The following is a 13,618-nucleotide window of genomic DNA, read 5'->3' as shown; positions in this document are numbered from 1 at the left end:
TGGATGTTCTTCCCCGCCGATCTCCTGTGAAAGCACTGCCCCTATTGCGAAGTTAGATGCATCGGTGGAAATAATAAATGGTTTGTCGAAATCTGGATATGATAATACGGGGCTATTAATCAGGGAATCCTTTAGTTTCTCAAAGGCCCCCGCGCAATCTTTATCCCAGTCGAACACTGCACCTTTTCGTAATAATTTCGTCAACGGCCTCGCTATTTCTGCGTAACCCACCACAAAGCGACGATAGTAATTCGCAAGTCCTAAAAATGACTGAAGTTCCTTCACGTTGGCAGGGGTGGGAAATTCCTGCACGGCTGATACTTTTCCCGGGTCAGGTTGCACTCCATGCTTTGAAATCACGTGACCTAAATAGTTCACCTTTTCCTCCGCAAACTTACATTTCTCAAACTTAAGCGTGAGCCCGGCGTTCCTTAATCTGTCGAGTACGGCACGCAGCCGTACGGCATGCTCCTCTATCGTTGCACCAAAGATGATCACGTCGTCCAAATACACGAGGCATTGTACCGGCTTCAAGCCCCGTAGGAGGCCGTCCATCATCCTTTGGAATGTGGCAGGTGCATTCCGCAATCCGAACGGCATCCTAGTGTAGTGATAATGCCCGCTGTCGACATTAAAAGCGGTCTTTTCTTGATCATCTTTATGCATCGGTATTTGATGGTAACCACTCGTCAAATCCAGCGTTGAAAAAAATCGCGATTTTCCCAGATAGTCCAAAGATTCGACGACGTTGGGAATGGGGTACACATCAGGGACAGTGACCGCATTCAAAGCCCGGAAATCCACACAAAACCGGTACGCCGGGTTTCCATCAGCCGATTTTTTTGGCACGATCACAATTGGGGATGCCCAAGGGCTGTCACTATGGACAATTATACCCGCTTTGAGTTGCTCGTCGACGAATGACTCCACAACGGGCTTCAATCGATGTGGTACTCGATAAGGTCTTCTGTAGATAGGAGGGGCGCTGCCTGTGTTGATTCGGTGAGACGTCAGGGCGGTAACAGGTAGTATATCCTTCTCCGTGAACAGATCCTCGAATTCTTTTAATAGTGGAAGGATGATCTCCCTCTCATCGACATCCAGGTGCGCCAACTTTTCGCGGAACATTTCCCCGCTCTTAGCCGACGCTATCGTCCTCACCCTCTTCCCGTGAGTCTTCTCAGGTGGCACCCCGGGCTTGAGAGCCCATAACGGCCACTTATTTCACTTGATATTAAAGATACTTGCGCCCCCGTGTCAATCAAAAGTGCGCACTCGCGTCCCTCTATGACGCCCTTCACCCTTAAGTCACCCTCCGCCGCATTACAGTCCGTCACAGGGATCTTTAGGGGCACCCGGCGCCCGCGGCCGCGCCGGTGCCATGGCCGTTTAAATCAGGCCCAGGTCTTCCACGACGTTGGCATTCGCGAGCGATGTGTCCCACCTTGCCACAAGCGTAACATTGATCCCTTCGCGGCAGTCTGCATTCTCGTGCAAAATGTCCAGGCTGGAGACAATTGAAACATTTCCTCTCGTTTGGCGCCCGAAAAATCTTCGGGGGGATTGGCGGCGCCCGAGATGCCACCTTCGCTTCGATCGCCTCAGCCCGCAAGGCGCTTCTGACAGCGTCGTCGAGGGTCTTCGGCGCATCATGGCGGCATCTGCGCTCAACCTCACCGGAGAGTCCATTCAGGAACGCGTCCAACGCCCTCTGCTCGGCTTCAAATAGGGTGGCCTCAAAAAACTCCTGGGGTTGATTTCTCTCATAAGTGTTCGCGTTAGCATTCCTTATCCGATCAGCGAAAGCCTCTATATCCTCCACTGGGCCCCGCTTCATCTGAGAGACAAGCTCCCGATAGAACCGAGCGTCGTGTTTCCGCTTATATCTTTCAATAAACACCTTTTTAAAGTCTTCATAAGAGGCGGCGTCACGGCACTCCTGCTTCGAGCGGACGAATTCCGCTGCACCACCCGACACACGCAATCTTGCAACCCGTAACTTATCCGCATCAGCCCAGCCACTTATTACCGCTATCTCGTCCAAACACTCAAAAAATGCAAATACATTCTCGGACTGACCACCCGTAAACACTCCTACAGACGATAATAGTGAGAACTTCTTACTGTCGGGGCCTAAACTGGAATTAAGGGCACTATCACGTTCAGCCAATCGGGATTTTAGGGATTGATTTTCACAGGCTAACTCACGAAGCCTCTCATGGACGTCCTCTATCACTTGCTGCAACTCCACCTCTTTTCCACCAACACTAACTCGCCCCGCCATAATGATCTTACCTCCTTATTCCGCGACGAAATTCCGTCCTCAGGTCTGCTACAGCTAGATGGACGAATCCCACTTCTCGACACCAAGTTGTAAGTTGCCGGGCGCTGTCGTCCTCGTCATCCGCAGAAGGATAAGGAAAGTCGCGCAGAAAGAAAGGAGAAGTCACATGTCGGGGAGAATCACACTTTATTCTGCCCTGGTTTCCTTACATCCGTCGACTGCCTCGAACTGCCCCGCGAGCTGCCGTCTCCCTCTTGTCAGCGTTTTTTCCGTTGTTTCCCAGGTGCGTTGCAGGCTCACGTTCTTAAGAAAAGATCTCTTACCTTACGTGGCCATGCGAGCGCTTCCTGTCTGTGTTGAGAGGTAGGGGAATCGTGAGAGCGAAAGGAAAAGGTTTATCGCTGAGCTGGTCTGGGAATAGGAAATGAGGTAAGGAAGACGGCAGTCGCCCCATACAAAAGGGTCATTTATTATTTATTTTCCAGTTCAAATTGAAAAGAAGGAAATACTAAACAGTAGGCGTGAATTATTTTTAAATTCAGGTATAAGTTACTTCAATATTTTCATTTCAAGAGTTGGTTTTATGTAAGAGTTTGGTTTTCTTCTCAATATTTATTGATTGATGTGCTTTGCTTTTCAATTATCCAATTTTTTTTGGGGGTTTTGATGCCTTTCTAATTTACACCCTTCTTTTTTCTTTCAATCATGAAACTATTTTTGCATAGGATAATTGTAAATAGTACCATGGACTACCTGGTGGTACCCCTTGAAGTTGAAGTTGGACCACAAGCTGGGCTATATTCACCAGATGACTTGATTGATTTTGGCCTTAGTGGAAGCACTGATGCCCCCAAAGTCGCCAAGCTTTACCTCCTAAATTCTGGAAGGAAAAGTATTCAAATACAGGTTTGTTGATTCATCGTTTTTTTCTTCTCCTCTTTCTTTTTCTCTCTTTATAGTCATGCACTTTTTGGGAAATTTTTATTAGAGACCTGTAACTATTTGCTATTTTATGTGTGGATTTAAAAATTGTTTTTGTAGATTTTTTTCTAACATCCTATAAATTATTTTTTTACAGAATGTTATAAGCACCCCTGTTTCAAAGGCAGTAAAAATAGATTTTAAGCCTATAAAAATACCACCTGATTCAATAACACCTACAGAAGTGGCTACAATAACTTTTGATTGTAAGTATTTAGTCGTTATTTTTTCGTGTCATATACAATGATAGTCTACACTTGTTATTAAGGAAATGTAGCCCCTGATTTTCCTTTTGTCTTATTGCCATTACCACAGGTAATTTGAATACTTACATGCTTTTTTGAATTATTATTAAGTCTACTTCGATAAAAGTACTATCAGAGACTCATTTATGTAGTGGGCAGAGATGTGGGGATTATTCATAACTGTTTATTTGTAAAAAAAATTCACTGTACAAGATGAGTATCATGAAAGTATCTAGGGAACTTAAGTAAGAATACGCTATGCCTTTGATGAAATGCAGTGTGTCATTTCATCAGCCTGTATAGAATTGCATAGTTATAGCAGTGTCCATAAGTCCATTTTGATGTTGGAAAATATTAGAAGATCTTTAGAAACTTCTATTTTGTCTATGATGCTGATTAAAAGGGGGTCAGGCTGTTGTGCAGGCTGAGTGGTGGCATCTCACCCTGTCAGTCTGGGTTCCAATCTTGGTGACTGTGGAGTGTTTTCACAGAATGCCCCATACCTGCCTGAGTTTTTTGTGGAGAGTACTTCCAATGCAATGCTCCAGCTGTAGGATGGGACATTAAGCCATTGTCCCCTTGGCACCTTTCGTTGTTAAGAGCAGTCTAACACCAACACCTAGTTTCTTCTCTCTCTCTCTCTTTCTACCATACCCTTCCCTATGGTGCAAATGATGTCAGCTGCTGGTTGCCTCCAAATACCATACCATCACATACTGGATGAAAACTTAAATATAAGCAAATAGTGGAGCCGATTAATGCTCATAGACTGTTGGTTGGATGTTTAAATAGAGCAAGAATATATGAAAAAGTTCCGCCGTGTGAAAAAATATTATTTTAAAGAATACACTGTTTGGAAAAATTGAAAATAAAAAATAAAAATCATTGATGGAAACTTGAGAGATAAGTAAGCTTGGGGCAGATCATGAAGGGCACTAGGCTGAAGAACTTGGGATAAAGGAACTGGCACAGTAGCGGATACAGAAAAAACTCAATGGGGGGTGCAAAATATATCTTCAGTTGTCTTTACTTTTATCGTAATAAAAAATGGTCAAGTCAAACGCAGAGTATAAGTACATTTTATTTAAAGTGATTACACACATGTAAAAGACAATTCCATCTTATGATAAAAAAAGTTACAATTGTGATTTTGCAATGTTTAGCAATACGGGCGAACCCACAAGGGGGGGGGGGGGAGTGTGCCCCCCATCTGTATCCGCCTCTGAACTTGCATGAGAAAGGGAGAAATGAAGGGCCATGGAGGGAATGTCGTCATCCCTTAAACTTATCTCTTGCACATTTGCAAATGAATGGTAGCACTTAATTTGGAACTGATGACAAAGTGATTAATAATGTGGAGGTATTACCAGCCCCTCATATTCACCAATACAGTAGAACCTTGCTTACGCAACCTTCAATAACACAGCTACCACAATTGCAAGTGCGATTACCCCTTGAGATTGCGGTAACTCATAATGTTAAATTAACCTCTATGAAGTGACTATTATTATCCAAACAACCTAAAACAGATTTTTTTCTAACTGACAGCATAACTCAGAACATCTATAACAGGTTGTTTTCTGAAGTCAGCCGTGACAACGCGGCTCTATACACTGTAATATGTTATAAAGGGATTTATTGATTCCATTAACCTCAATAACACGACTGATAGCCAAAATAACCTTGATTACATGACCCTTAGCTAAAAGAGCACCTCAATAACAAGACTTTCGCTAATCCCCTAGAGACACTTCTTATCAAGGTTCTGCTGTATGCAATTTTAAATCCCTGTATATACATATATACTTAATTGAAAGTTATTTTTTCAGCTACCATCTTTTGTTCAACTAAAGTTTTGAAAGTGTACAAGTTGAGTGTAATTTTTTACTATGACTTGACTCAAATTTTCAGTTGCTTGAACAGGCCTAATTATTTTGTAATTTATTTTTGGTTTTTCAATTTTTACCTTTTGTTAGAATTTTTGTTGCCTAGACCTGACACCTGGAGAAAGATATAACAGCATTGTCCTTTATTTCTTCGAACAGAGTGACCATGTTTTTAAGAAGAAAATGAATCAGTAATGATGAATATTGGCATTGACTGTTTGTTCATGGACCTTTGAAAACCTTAAAATTTGGGAAATATTATCCAGAGCCTAGTAATTTTTATGAATTACTATTGCATTTCGGGTATAAGTATGGAATTTTTAAAATTTTAACTCCGTGGAATCATTCTTTTATAATTGAAGTCAACCATGAAGACAACATTCTGTGAAATGATTTCATGAACGAGGATAGTGTGTTAGTAACCAGGTGAATTTCTAATTTTAGAAGATAAGTGATTTATGGAATTCCATATCTACAAGTAAACTATGAACTGCAATTATAGCATTTTATTCTCATTATCATCTTTCACTTTTGATTTTCGATAACCGTTAGTCAAAATTTGGCCTATTTTGTCTCTTTGGTCAACATTGAGTCTTAATCCCAGTGGAACATGATTTGAATGCCTAAGCCAAATTTTTGTTTAGCCTTTTAAAAATTGCAACATTAAACTTAAAGACAATGACAATAAAGGTTCTATTCCTTTGCGTCTTCACTTACTATCTTCATTTTCTAATTACAGTGGAACTCGTTTAGTACGTTCCTCTTAAGTACATTTTCCTCCTTAACACGGCAAGTTTTCTCGGTCCCAGTACCATCCTAACAAAGTACAGGTAAAACTATTTGGTTTGTACGTATTGAATAGTGGCGCTTTCCTGGGTCAAATCAAAAGAATGCTCAATTACTTTTCATGACGCAACCCGCAAGTCGTTTCCTTGTATCTTCTGAAGGTCAAACCATCGATTTCATAAGTTATTTTACTTTTATCGGCCAGTGACCTTCTAACTTTCATCCCACACCTCTCTTTCTATGACCATGATGCATCCAAATGGATTTCTCAATGCTAGGTGTACGTGCTTCATTACTTGACAAGTGCCATGGGAGCAGACGATGCTTTTGACCTCCAAGCGAAGCTTAATGCAAAAATGCACAAGAAATAGAAAGTATACTACATTGGACAATTTTTTAAAAGTGAATTTAAACTGTAAAATATAAAAATTTGTTCAGAATAATCTTTAAGTGGGTTAATAATTGTCATATTAATTCGATATATCAATCAATACTACAATCGATATGGTTTTTCATTCCAAGAACGAGTGCGGAAGGCGGTTCTTATGGGAATAAAGTTTTGCCAATTTTTAATGATGTTTTAAACAACCAACTGAAATATGTAAAGTTACTGTCATATTTTCCGAATAAGCTGTGAGAAAGAAGAAATTACTTATCTTAACCCTTTCGCGCTGGACCTTCGTTTCCGAGGGAAATTCTTCCTCAATACGAGTCCCTTGAAAGCTTTCTTCACTCCCCTGTACGAAGCTTTTTCGCGTCGACTGAAGGCTGTGGTTCCCTCCCTAACCATTTTTGGACCCAACTCAGCGGGGCGCCGATCCCTTTCCTTGGCGTCTGTCCCAGACCCTAGAAGGATTAAAAGCCCCTTCCTAGCACGAGTCCGCGGTCAACTGGCTAAAATATTAATGCAAAATATATGCAAATATTTGTTGCTCGAATCGATTTTTTTTACATTCAAAATGAATTGTGTGTTTTTTTCTGAGCGTGCAGAAATTTTAAACGAAGTTCTAACGTTGATATAGACGGATTTAGTATATTTACTAGTTGATCTATAACTCCGTTGATATTAACGTTAGAATTTTGTTTGAAATTTCCATGTGGTCAGCAAAAAAAGGAAGCAACAAATATTTTTTTGGAAAACACACTGCAAATAACAGTCGTTGACCGCGTGGAGAGGATAGGAAAAGGTCGACCTGAGCGGCTGAAGAAGGGACTGGGCTCGCGCTAAGGCGGATCTCGAAGGGTGACCACAACCGTGGGTCTATTGTGTCTGCCACGGTCACTTTTCTCGACCTGTGCCGCATAGGCGCGGCATTCGTTGGTTAGGGAAGGAAAATTCACGCCGCACAGGTGTGGCATTCGTTGTATATGGAAGAAAATCCTCGCCGCACAGGTGCAGCATTCGGCGCAGAAGGGTTAATTTGCCCTCTTTAAACATAAAAATGAAAAATCACGGGAGAATGATGCCTTTTTTAAGTAATTTTCTCAGGAAAGTCTATGAAACATTGCAATGCAGTGCTCATTTTCTTGATTTTCAATGTGGAAAGAGTTCAGGAAGGCGATTGTGCGAGAACTTCCGAAAGTAATAGGAATGATGACGACTTTTCCACGAAGTGCAATTACCCTGATTGTTATTATCTATTGCCTGGTTAGCACATTCATTTTTTGTGGTCCCTTCAGAAACGTACTAAACAAGTTCTACTGTATTTTAAATCATTAATTTGTATGATTTCATGATTCTAGCTGTGAATAGATATAATATGCAAGTAGTAGACTTGTGAAAAATCTCATTACCTCAAAAACTGCAGTAAAATAGTCGGAGATTTTTCACTTTTTATCAGACCAATGCCAAAGGTCAAAGCCAGCAAAACTCCACCAAGGGAGAAGATGCCTTGGCAGTACAATTGGAAAAAAAACTGGCATGAATTTGGGAAACCTGAGCTTTAATTTTGGCGATTAAAAGAATTTTTCCTTCGTGGAATTTTTGTATGTTAATTGATTTTTCCAGATTTATTCCAATTTTTCATTAAATTGGTGAATTAAATGGTGCTACGTAAAATCATTATTGCTGCCACTGCTGAAAGTTGATTTTGGACACAGTCTGTGAATAGGATGATCATACAGGCTGGAGCTTACATTGTTTTTCCGTCTGACTTTTGTGTCACTTTATTATGTCATCATGATGTATCATATTTCTTATCATTGAGGTGGGTCTGCTTCTGGTTGCAGTCATGTTAATCATAGGAGTTTTGACTGTTAAAGTACACTGCCAATCACTTGTTATAATGCGATTCCTGTTATGTGCCATACTCAGTAAAAAGAGAACCTACTGTATGTAGTACCTCTAGTGCTTTTTTTCACCAAATACAGTAGACTCTCGTTAATACGAACAACGTTGTTACGAAGTTCTCGTTATTACGAAGCAAATCGTTGGTCCCGTCGAAAAGGCCTATCCAAGCTATAGTAAAAGAAACGTTATTACGAAATTTTCGTTTTTACGAAATTACGAACCTAAGTCCCGGTCCCGGAGTTTACAATATGAACTTTATTACGAAGTTACACGCACAAGTCACGGCATTTAGGTGGATATTCACTACACTTAAGTTTTAATAATCGCGCCACGTTTAAGTTATTCTCGTGTACTATGCTTAAGAGCGTCAATTATGGTTCTTTATTCAGTTTACGCGCTACATCATATAACAGCCTTCATTCCTGTGAAGTCGTGGTGACCCACTCATAACCGTTAGTAAATTGGATGTACAGTCAATCCTCTTCCTATGCACATTCGATGTACGAATTTTCAGAGATACGAGCATTCAAAACTTTCAAATTTCAAATTTGGCGCCTTTCGATTTGGCCGATACTACGCGGTTTGGCGCTGTGAAACTCTCACTGTAATCACCATCTGAATAAGGTATCATTGAATCTGGTGTGAATTTAGGAACTGTTCAGCGTTTCGCCCGTTCTTCGTTACGGCGGGGAGACATTTTTTCGGCTTCGGATGCATCGCAGGCCCCGATGGATCAGGTCGCCACAATCGTGAGTTAGCGCATACGTGTAATGCAGTGTTGCATCCCGCAGGATAACCGTACTCCTCGATAACTTACATGCAGTCCGGCTGGCGAGGGGTGTCCGATTACGGCACAATAGGAGGGGTGGATAATCCTGCGTCAGCACGATTTAAAGCCAATCGCTGTCCCCCAAACGCACCTCACACCCTCGTCTAGTCATACAACGTTGTCAAATGCATATTCGAGCACCGAAATAAGCCTGTCCAACCAAAATAAGCCCATTCTTCGAATCACAAGAACAAGTAATTATCCCTCTAGATCCTTCACGCTCGTCGTCCCTTCCGGTTATTTTCTTCATGGAACACTTTGCAAGCGTTTCCCTTTCTTACCTGGCTCCCATACCCCCTACCCAGCCCATTGTCTGTTTCTGGACAACTCTCGGTGGCCGGACTGTAATTTTATCAACCTTGGAACAAGGTCTTGGGACGCATCTAGTTTGAACATCGGAGTTCATGTGTTCGGGAAGATATCAACCTTCGATTGCGTCATGGCGTAGTCTTCTGTTGAAAAACTGAAACGAATTTTCTTGTTTATATATATTTCTGCGTAATTTAATAGCGTTTATATTACACTATTTCTTTTGACGATTCTTAAAAGAAACGTTCTTACGAACTTCGTTATTACGAACCTCCGATTTTTCGGCCCCGTGAACTTCGTAATAACGAGAGTCTACTGTAGATAGTTACGACCTCTGCTATATTTTTGGAACATTTTAATGTTGCCCAGGGATGTGTAATTTTGATTTTTGCTCATATTGACAGATTCGTCGGTGTGAAAATTGTATAAATTTTTTGAAAGGAGTCGAAACTTGCCCCACCTGTGGTATGCAACACTCAGTTCACATTTGCTTTTCTTTCTTTGTCTATCATATGTTAGTTACTCAGTAAAGATATTTTCCCAGTCAATACGGTTCCATTAATGACTACAAAATAGTTGAGATTAGTCGATGATGTTATAGTGAATGAACTGCTTACAACCAGCAGTAAATGAATATCACTTACATGATGCCAGTTGTTTCTAAAAAAATTTCTTTTTCTTTCCCATAGCTCACGCTGCTTTTGAGGCTAAGCACTTTTCTGGCAAGATAGTGGCTAAAGGGAAGCAAGCTGGTGGTGGGGCCCAGAAAGTAGTGGTACCATACACTGTACGGGTTCTTCCTGGTGGACTTTCACTCAATGCCTCTGCTGCTCATTTCTGCACTGACCAGCCTCCAGGGAGCTCTAAATTACCACAGCCCAGAAATTTCACCATGACCAACAAATTCGCCATACCTGTAGCCGTACATAATGTCAGCCTTACTGAAGATCATCATAAATATTTTGTGGTACATACTTAAATATCCTTTTCCTTGTTCCTATGCAATGTTTTGTTCATTCAGTGGCCCTGAAATCAGCTGAAATAATTGTGGTTAACTGTATAAAGTTCTCCGGGGTTTCAGCCATGTAAGACCATGGCCAACATTTCTCAGTCTATCACCTCCAGAATCTGGATCATTCCCCGAGGTCAGAAAAATGTGATGTTCTGCTCAAACTCAGTAACTTTGTTTCTTTCTCCCGCCTGTCAAACCCAAGATGAATTTATCTAGTTAATTCACTGGAAAAGTACCAGATCTTTCTAGCTGGGTATTTATCAAGTGTGGTTAATTTTATTTTGGCTTATGAACTTATGGTTTGTTGTAATGAAGCTTTGAGCTGGTGATAGTGTCTGCTCTACCCTATTTGTATTGCCAATTATTATCGGTGAATTTGCTATTTTTCTATTTTACAGACATATGTCATTTTTTGTTGATATAGTTCCAGTTTTGTAATTATTTTGTCCTATTTACTTATGTTCCATTTAATATAGTGTTCTCCTAAATTGTAAATGAAACACCAGCTTCTGTTATTTTCAAAGTTCAATATTAGAGCAAAGAGCATGAGATATTTTGTTTTATCAGCATCTAAAAGTGGTAAATATTTCATTTGCAGGTCAAAAATTTTATCCCTCTTATTTTGGATCCTGGGGAAACAGCAATTTTATTTCAACTGGGCATAAATGAAGATTTGGTGACTGCAAATTTTACATTGGAATCTTCACTTTATTTACACACAAATGTTTCTAAATTATGCATTCCATTGTTGTGCTATAATGGACGCTTAAAGAAGGTAAGTTTTTACCACAATGCCAGTTCGCATTGTGCCCTTTGTATTTAGTAATTTAATGTCATTCATGTATTTGCTTATTGTTACCTTTGCTAGCGTTCTAGTAGCCAGGCTGGCAGCCGTAATGTAGACTCAGTGTGTGGTTCCCAAGATTCAGATTACTTTATAAAAATGTGAGAGGTGTACCCATGCAAGATACACATATTTTTTAAGCTTTGAAATTAAAAAAGAAATTTACAACTTTTTCTGCATGCAATTGAGAGCAAAATTTATACATTGAAATTTACTTTCACACATTATCTAAACCTTACATTTGAAGCTTATAATTTATGTAGTATTTCTCATAAGCAGACTGGTATAATCCTGATGAAACCGAAGATATTCTGAGAATTGCATCAGTTGTATAAATTTCTCTGGCTTTTTGGTCCATATGCATGCTAATGTTAACTATAAAAATTTGACAGAAGTAGGTGACATGCAGTTTTCATCTGCTCACATTAGAATTGCAGTTTCATATGAAGGTTGATAAGAAATATTTTTATTGTGTCCGATTTTTAAGAAAATATAATTAAAATATCTTAGTGACAATTAAAATAATTGGCACTTAGGATACTGTAGCTCCAGTCTTTGCCCTTACTACCAATCTGAATGTTTTAATATGCATTGGCATGCTTTCAGCAGTGGTCATAATCTTATCGTTTCTAAGCAGCACTGTGATAGACAAATTAAATTTTCCACAGTGTAATTAGTTTTGCACAGTTTTGCCCTATTATTATCATCCAATCTTCATAATTCCTTTTTTTGTCTTAAATCAGTAAATTTTTTATTGCATTTTTTGGTATCATGCAACTGCATTAGCTATAACTTGCGCTGAATTTTCCCTTGCTTATTTTTTTTTAGTATTGCCATTAGATACATTTACCTTTTAAGAATTCCTTGAAGGTAAGAGATGTTTGGTTCATTCAAGCCAAGGTATTAGAATCAAAATGCTTCGTATAAAATCCAGTTGCATCCATAAATCATGTGATTTTCATTAGCAACAGTAGCAATTTGTGAGTTATTGATTACACTGTTTTTTTTTTGGACTTGTATGTTTCAGTTTTTATAATTATATAGCTTATTAGATAGTATTTGTACTTTTCAATTGACTTTCTAAATGTCACTATGACTTTCAGTAACTTCTTATGACCAAATTTCATGAAATAACTTGCCTGTCCAGGTATGCTGTTAATTTATATTTATTTTTTGAAAGAAAGAAATAATGTATTAAAAAATAATCAATAATATTTAATAACTGTCTCTACTAAAAAAATTGTGACAAATAAGTGGTATATTACAATCCACCCTATTATGCACATTTATTGTGGTAACTATTTTCATGAAAAGCTACATTCTGGCTATAATTTTTAGAAAATATTTTATCATAATTAATAAGTTATAACGTTTTGGTCAATGTAAAAACCTATTATCAGAGGTTGAAATCACTGTGCCACCACATGGGTGAACTGTTGTGGAGAAAATCACTCCAAAGGTGCTAAAGGACTTCTGTTACTTATGAATTTGGATTGGGAGTATTTGAGCATTAATTTTTAAACATTTTAGCTCAATTTTTAATATCTTACATGTTCTAATCGTATTATTTGTATTTATAGGTTATTCTGCCAACTGAGGTGGGAGGTAGCATAGAAGAATTAGGAGATGAAATCAACTTTGGTTTAGTTGGCAGCGGTAGGAAGAAGGACTCTTACTTTGCCGTTGTGAATGAAAATCCAGTGGAAATAAGACTTAAAAGTTGGGGGACCAATCTATCTTCCACTGAGAGTGGAGAGGTAGTGCCAGCCAGTGTGGAACTTGCTGGAGTAGATTCTGGCAATGTTTCTTCATTATTGGCCAGGCATTCATTTCTTAACATGACCAAAAGTGTGAGTATTGAATTGGAGAGCTTAACCCAATTGCATCCACAAGCTTACTGGTACGCGGCCTGAAGCTGACCACAAACGCCACAAGCGTACCAGTACGCAGAACGCATAGTGATATCTATCAGTTGATCCTGTTGCTTTCTTATGAGTTTTTTTTTGTAAGATTTTGGCCAGATAGTGTACTTGATAGTAGCTGCCATCCGATGGCCATTTAGAAAAATTTTTCCCGTTGTAAATTGCCTTAGTAATATTTATACTTCAACCAAATGTAAGAGCAGCTAAATCTTAACATCATATCAAAATTT

The 13,618-nt window shown here is 39.4% G+C and overlaps 1 protein-coding gene across 2 annotated transcripts in view; it reads left to right on the top strand.

The window, feature by feature from the left end:
- The window catches only part of LOC124162861 (transmembrane protein 131), a 61,711-nt gene that overhangs the window by 21,793 nt on the left and 26,300 nt on the right, over nt 1–13,618 (top strand). For both annotated transcript variants that reach the window (XM_046539545.1, XM_046539546.1), the window contains exons 9-13: nt 3,010–3,190; nt 3,363–3,471; nt 10,300–10,577; nt 11,221–11,397; nt 13,047–13,316. In XM_046539545.1, coding sequence (XP_046395501.1) covers nt 3,010–3,190; nt 3,363–3,471; nt 10,300–10,577; nt 11,221–11,397; nt 13,047–13,316 — 1,015 coding nt within the window. The remainder of the gene's footprint in view (nt 1–3,009; nt 3,191–3,362; nt 3,472–10,299; nt 10,578–11,220; nt 11,398–13,046; nt 13,317–13,618) is intronic.

This window comes from Ischnura elegans, chromosome 7 (assembly GCF_921293095.1).
Source record: "Ischnura elegans chromosome 7, ioIscEleg1.1, whole genome shotgun sequence".
NCBI lineage: Eukaryota > Metazoa > Arthropoda > Insecta > Odonata > Coenagrionidae > Ischnura > Ischnura elegans.
The sequence above is the reverse complement of the archived record's forward strand: the minus strand, read 5'-3'. Positions and strand labels throughout refer to the sequence as shown.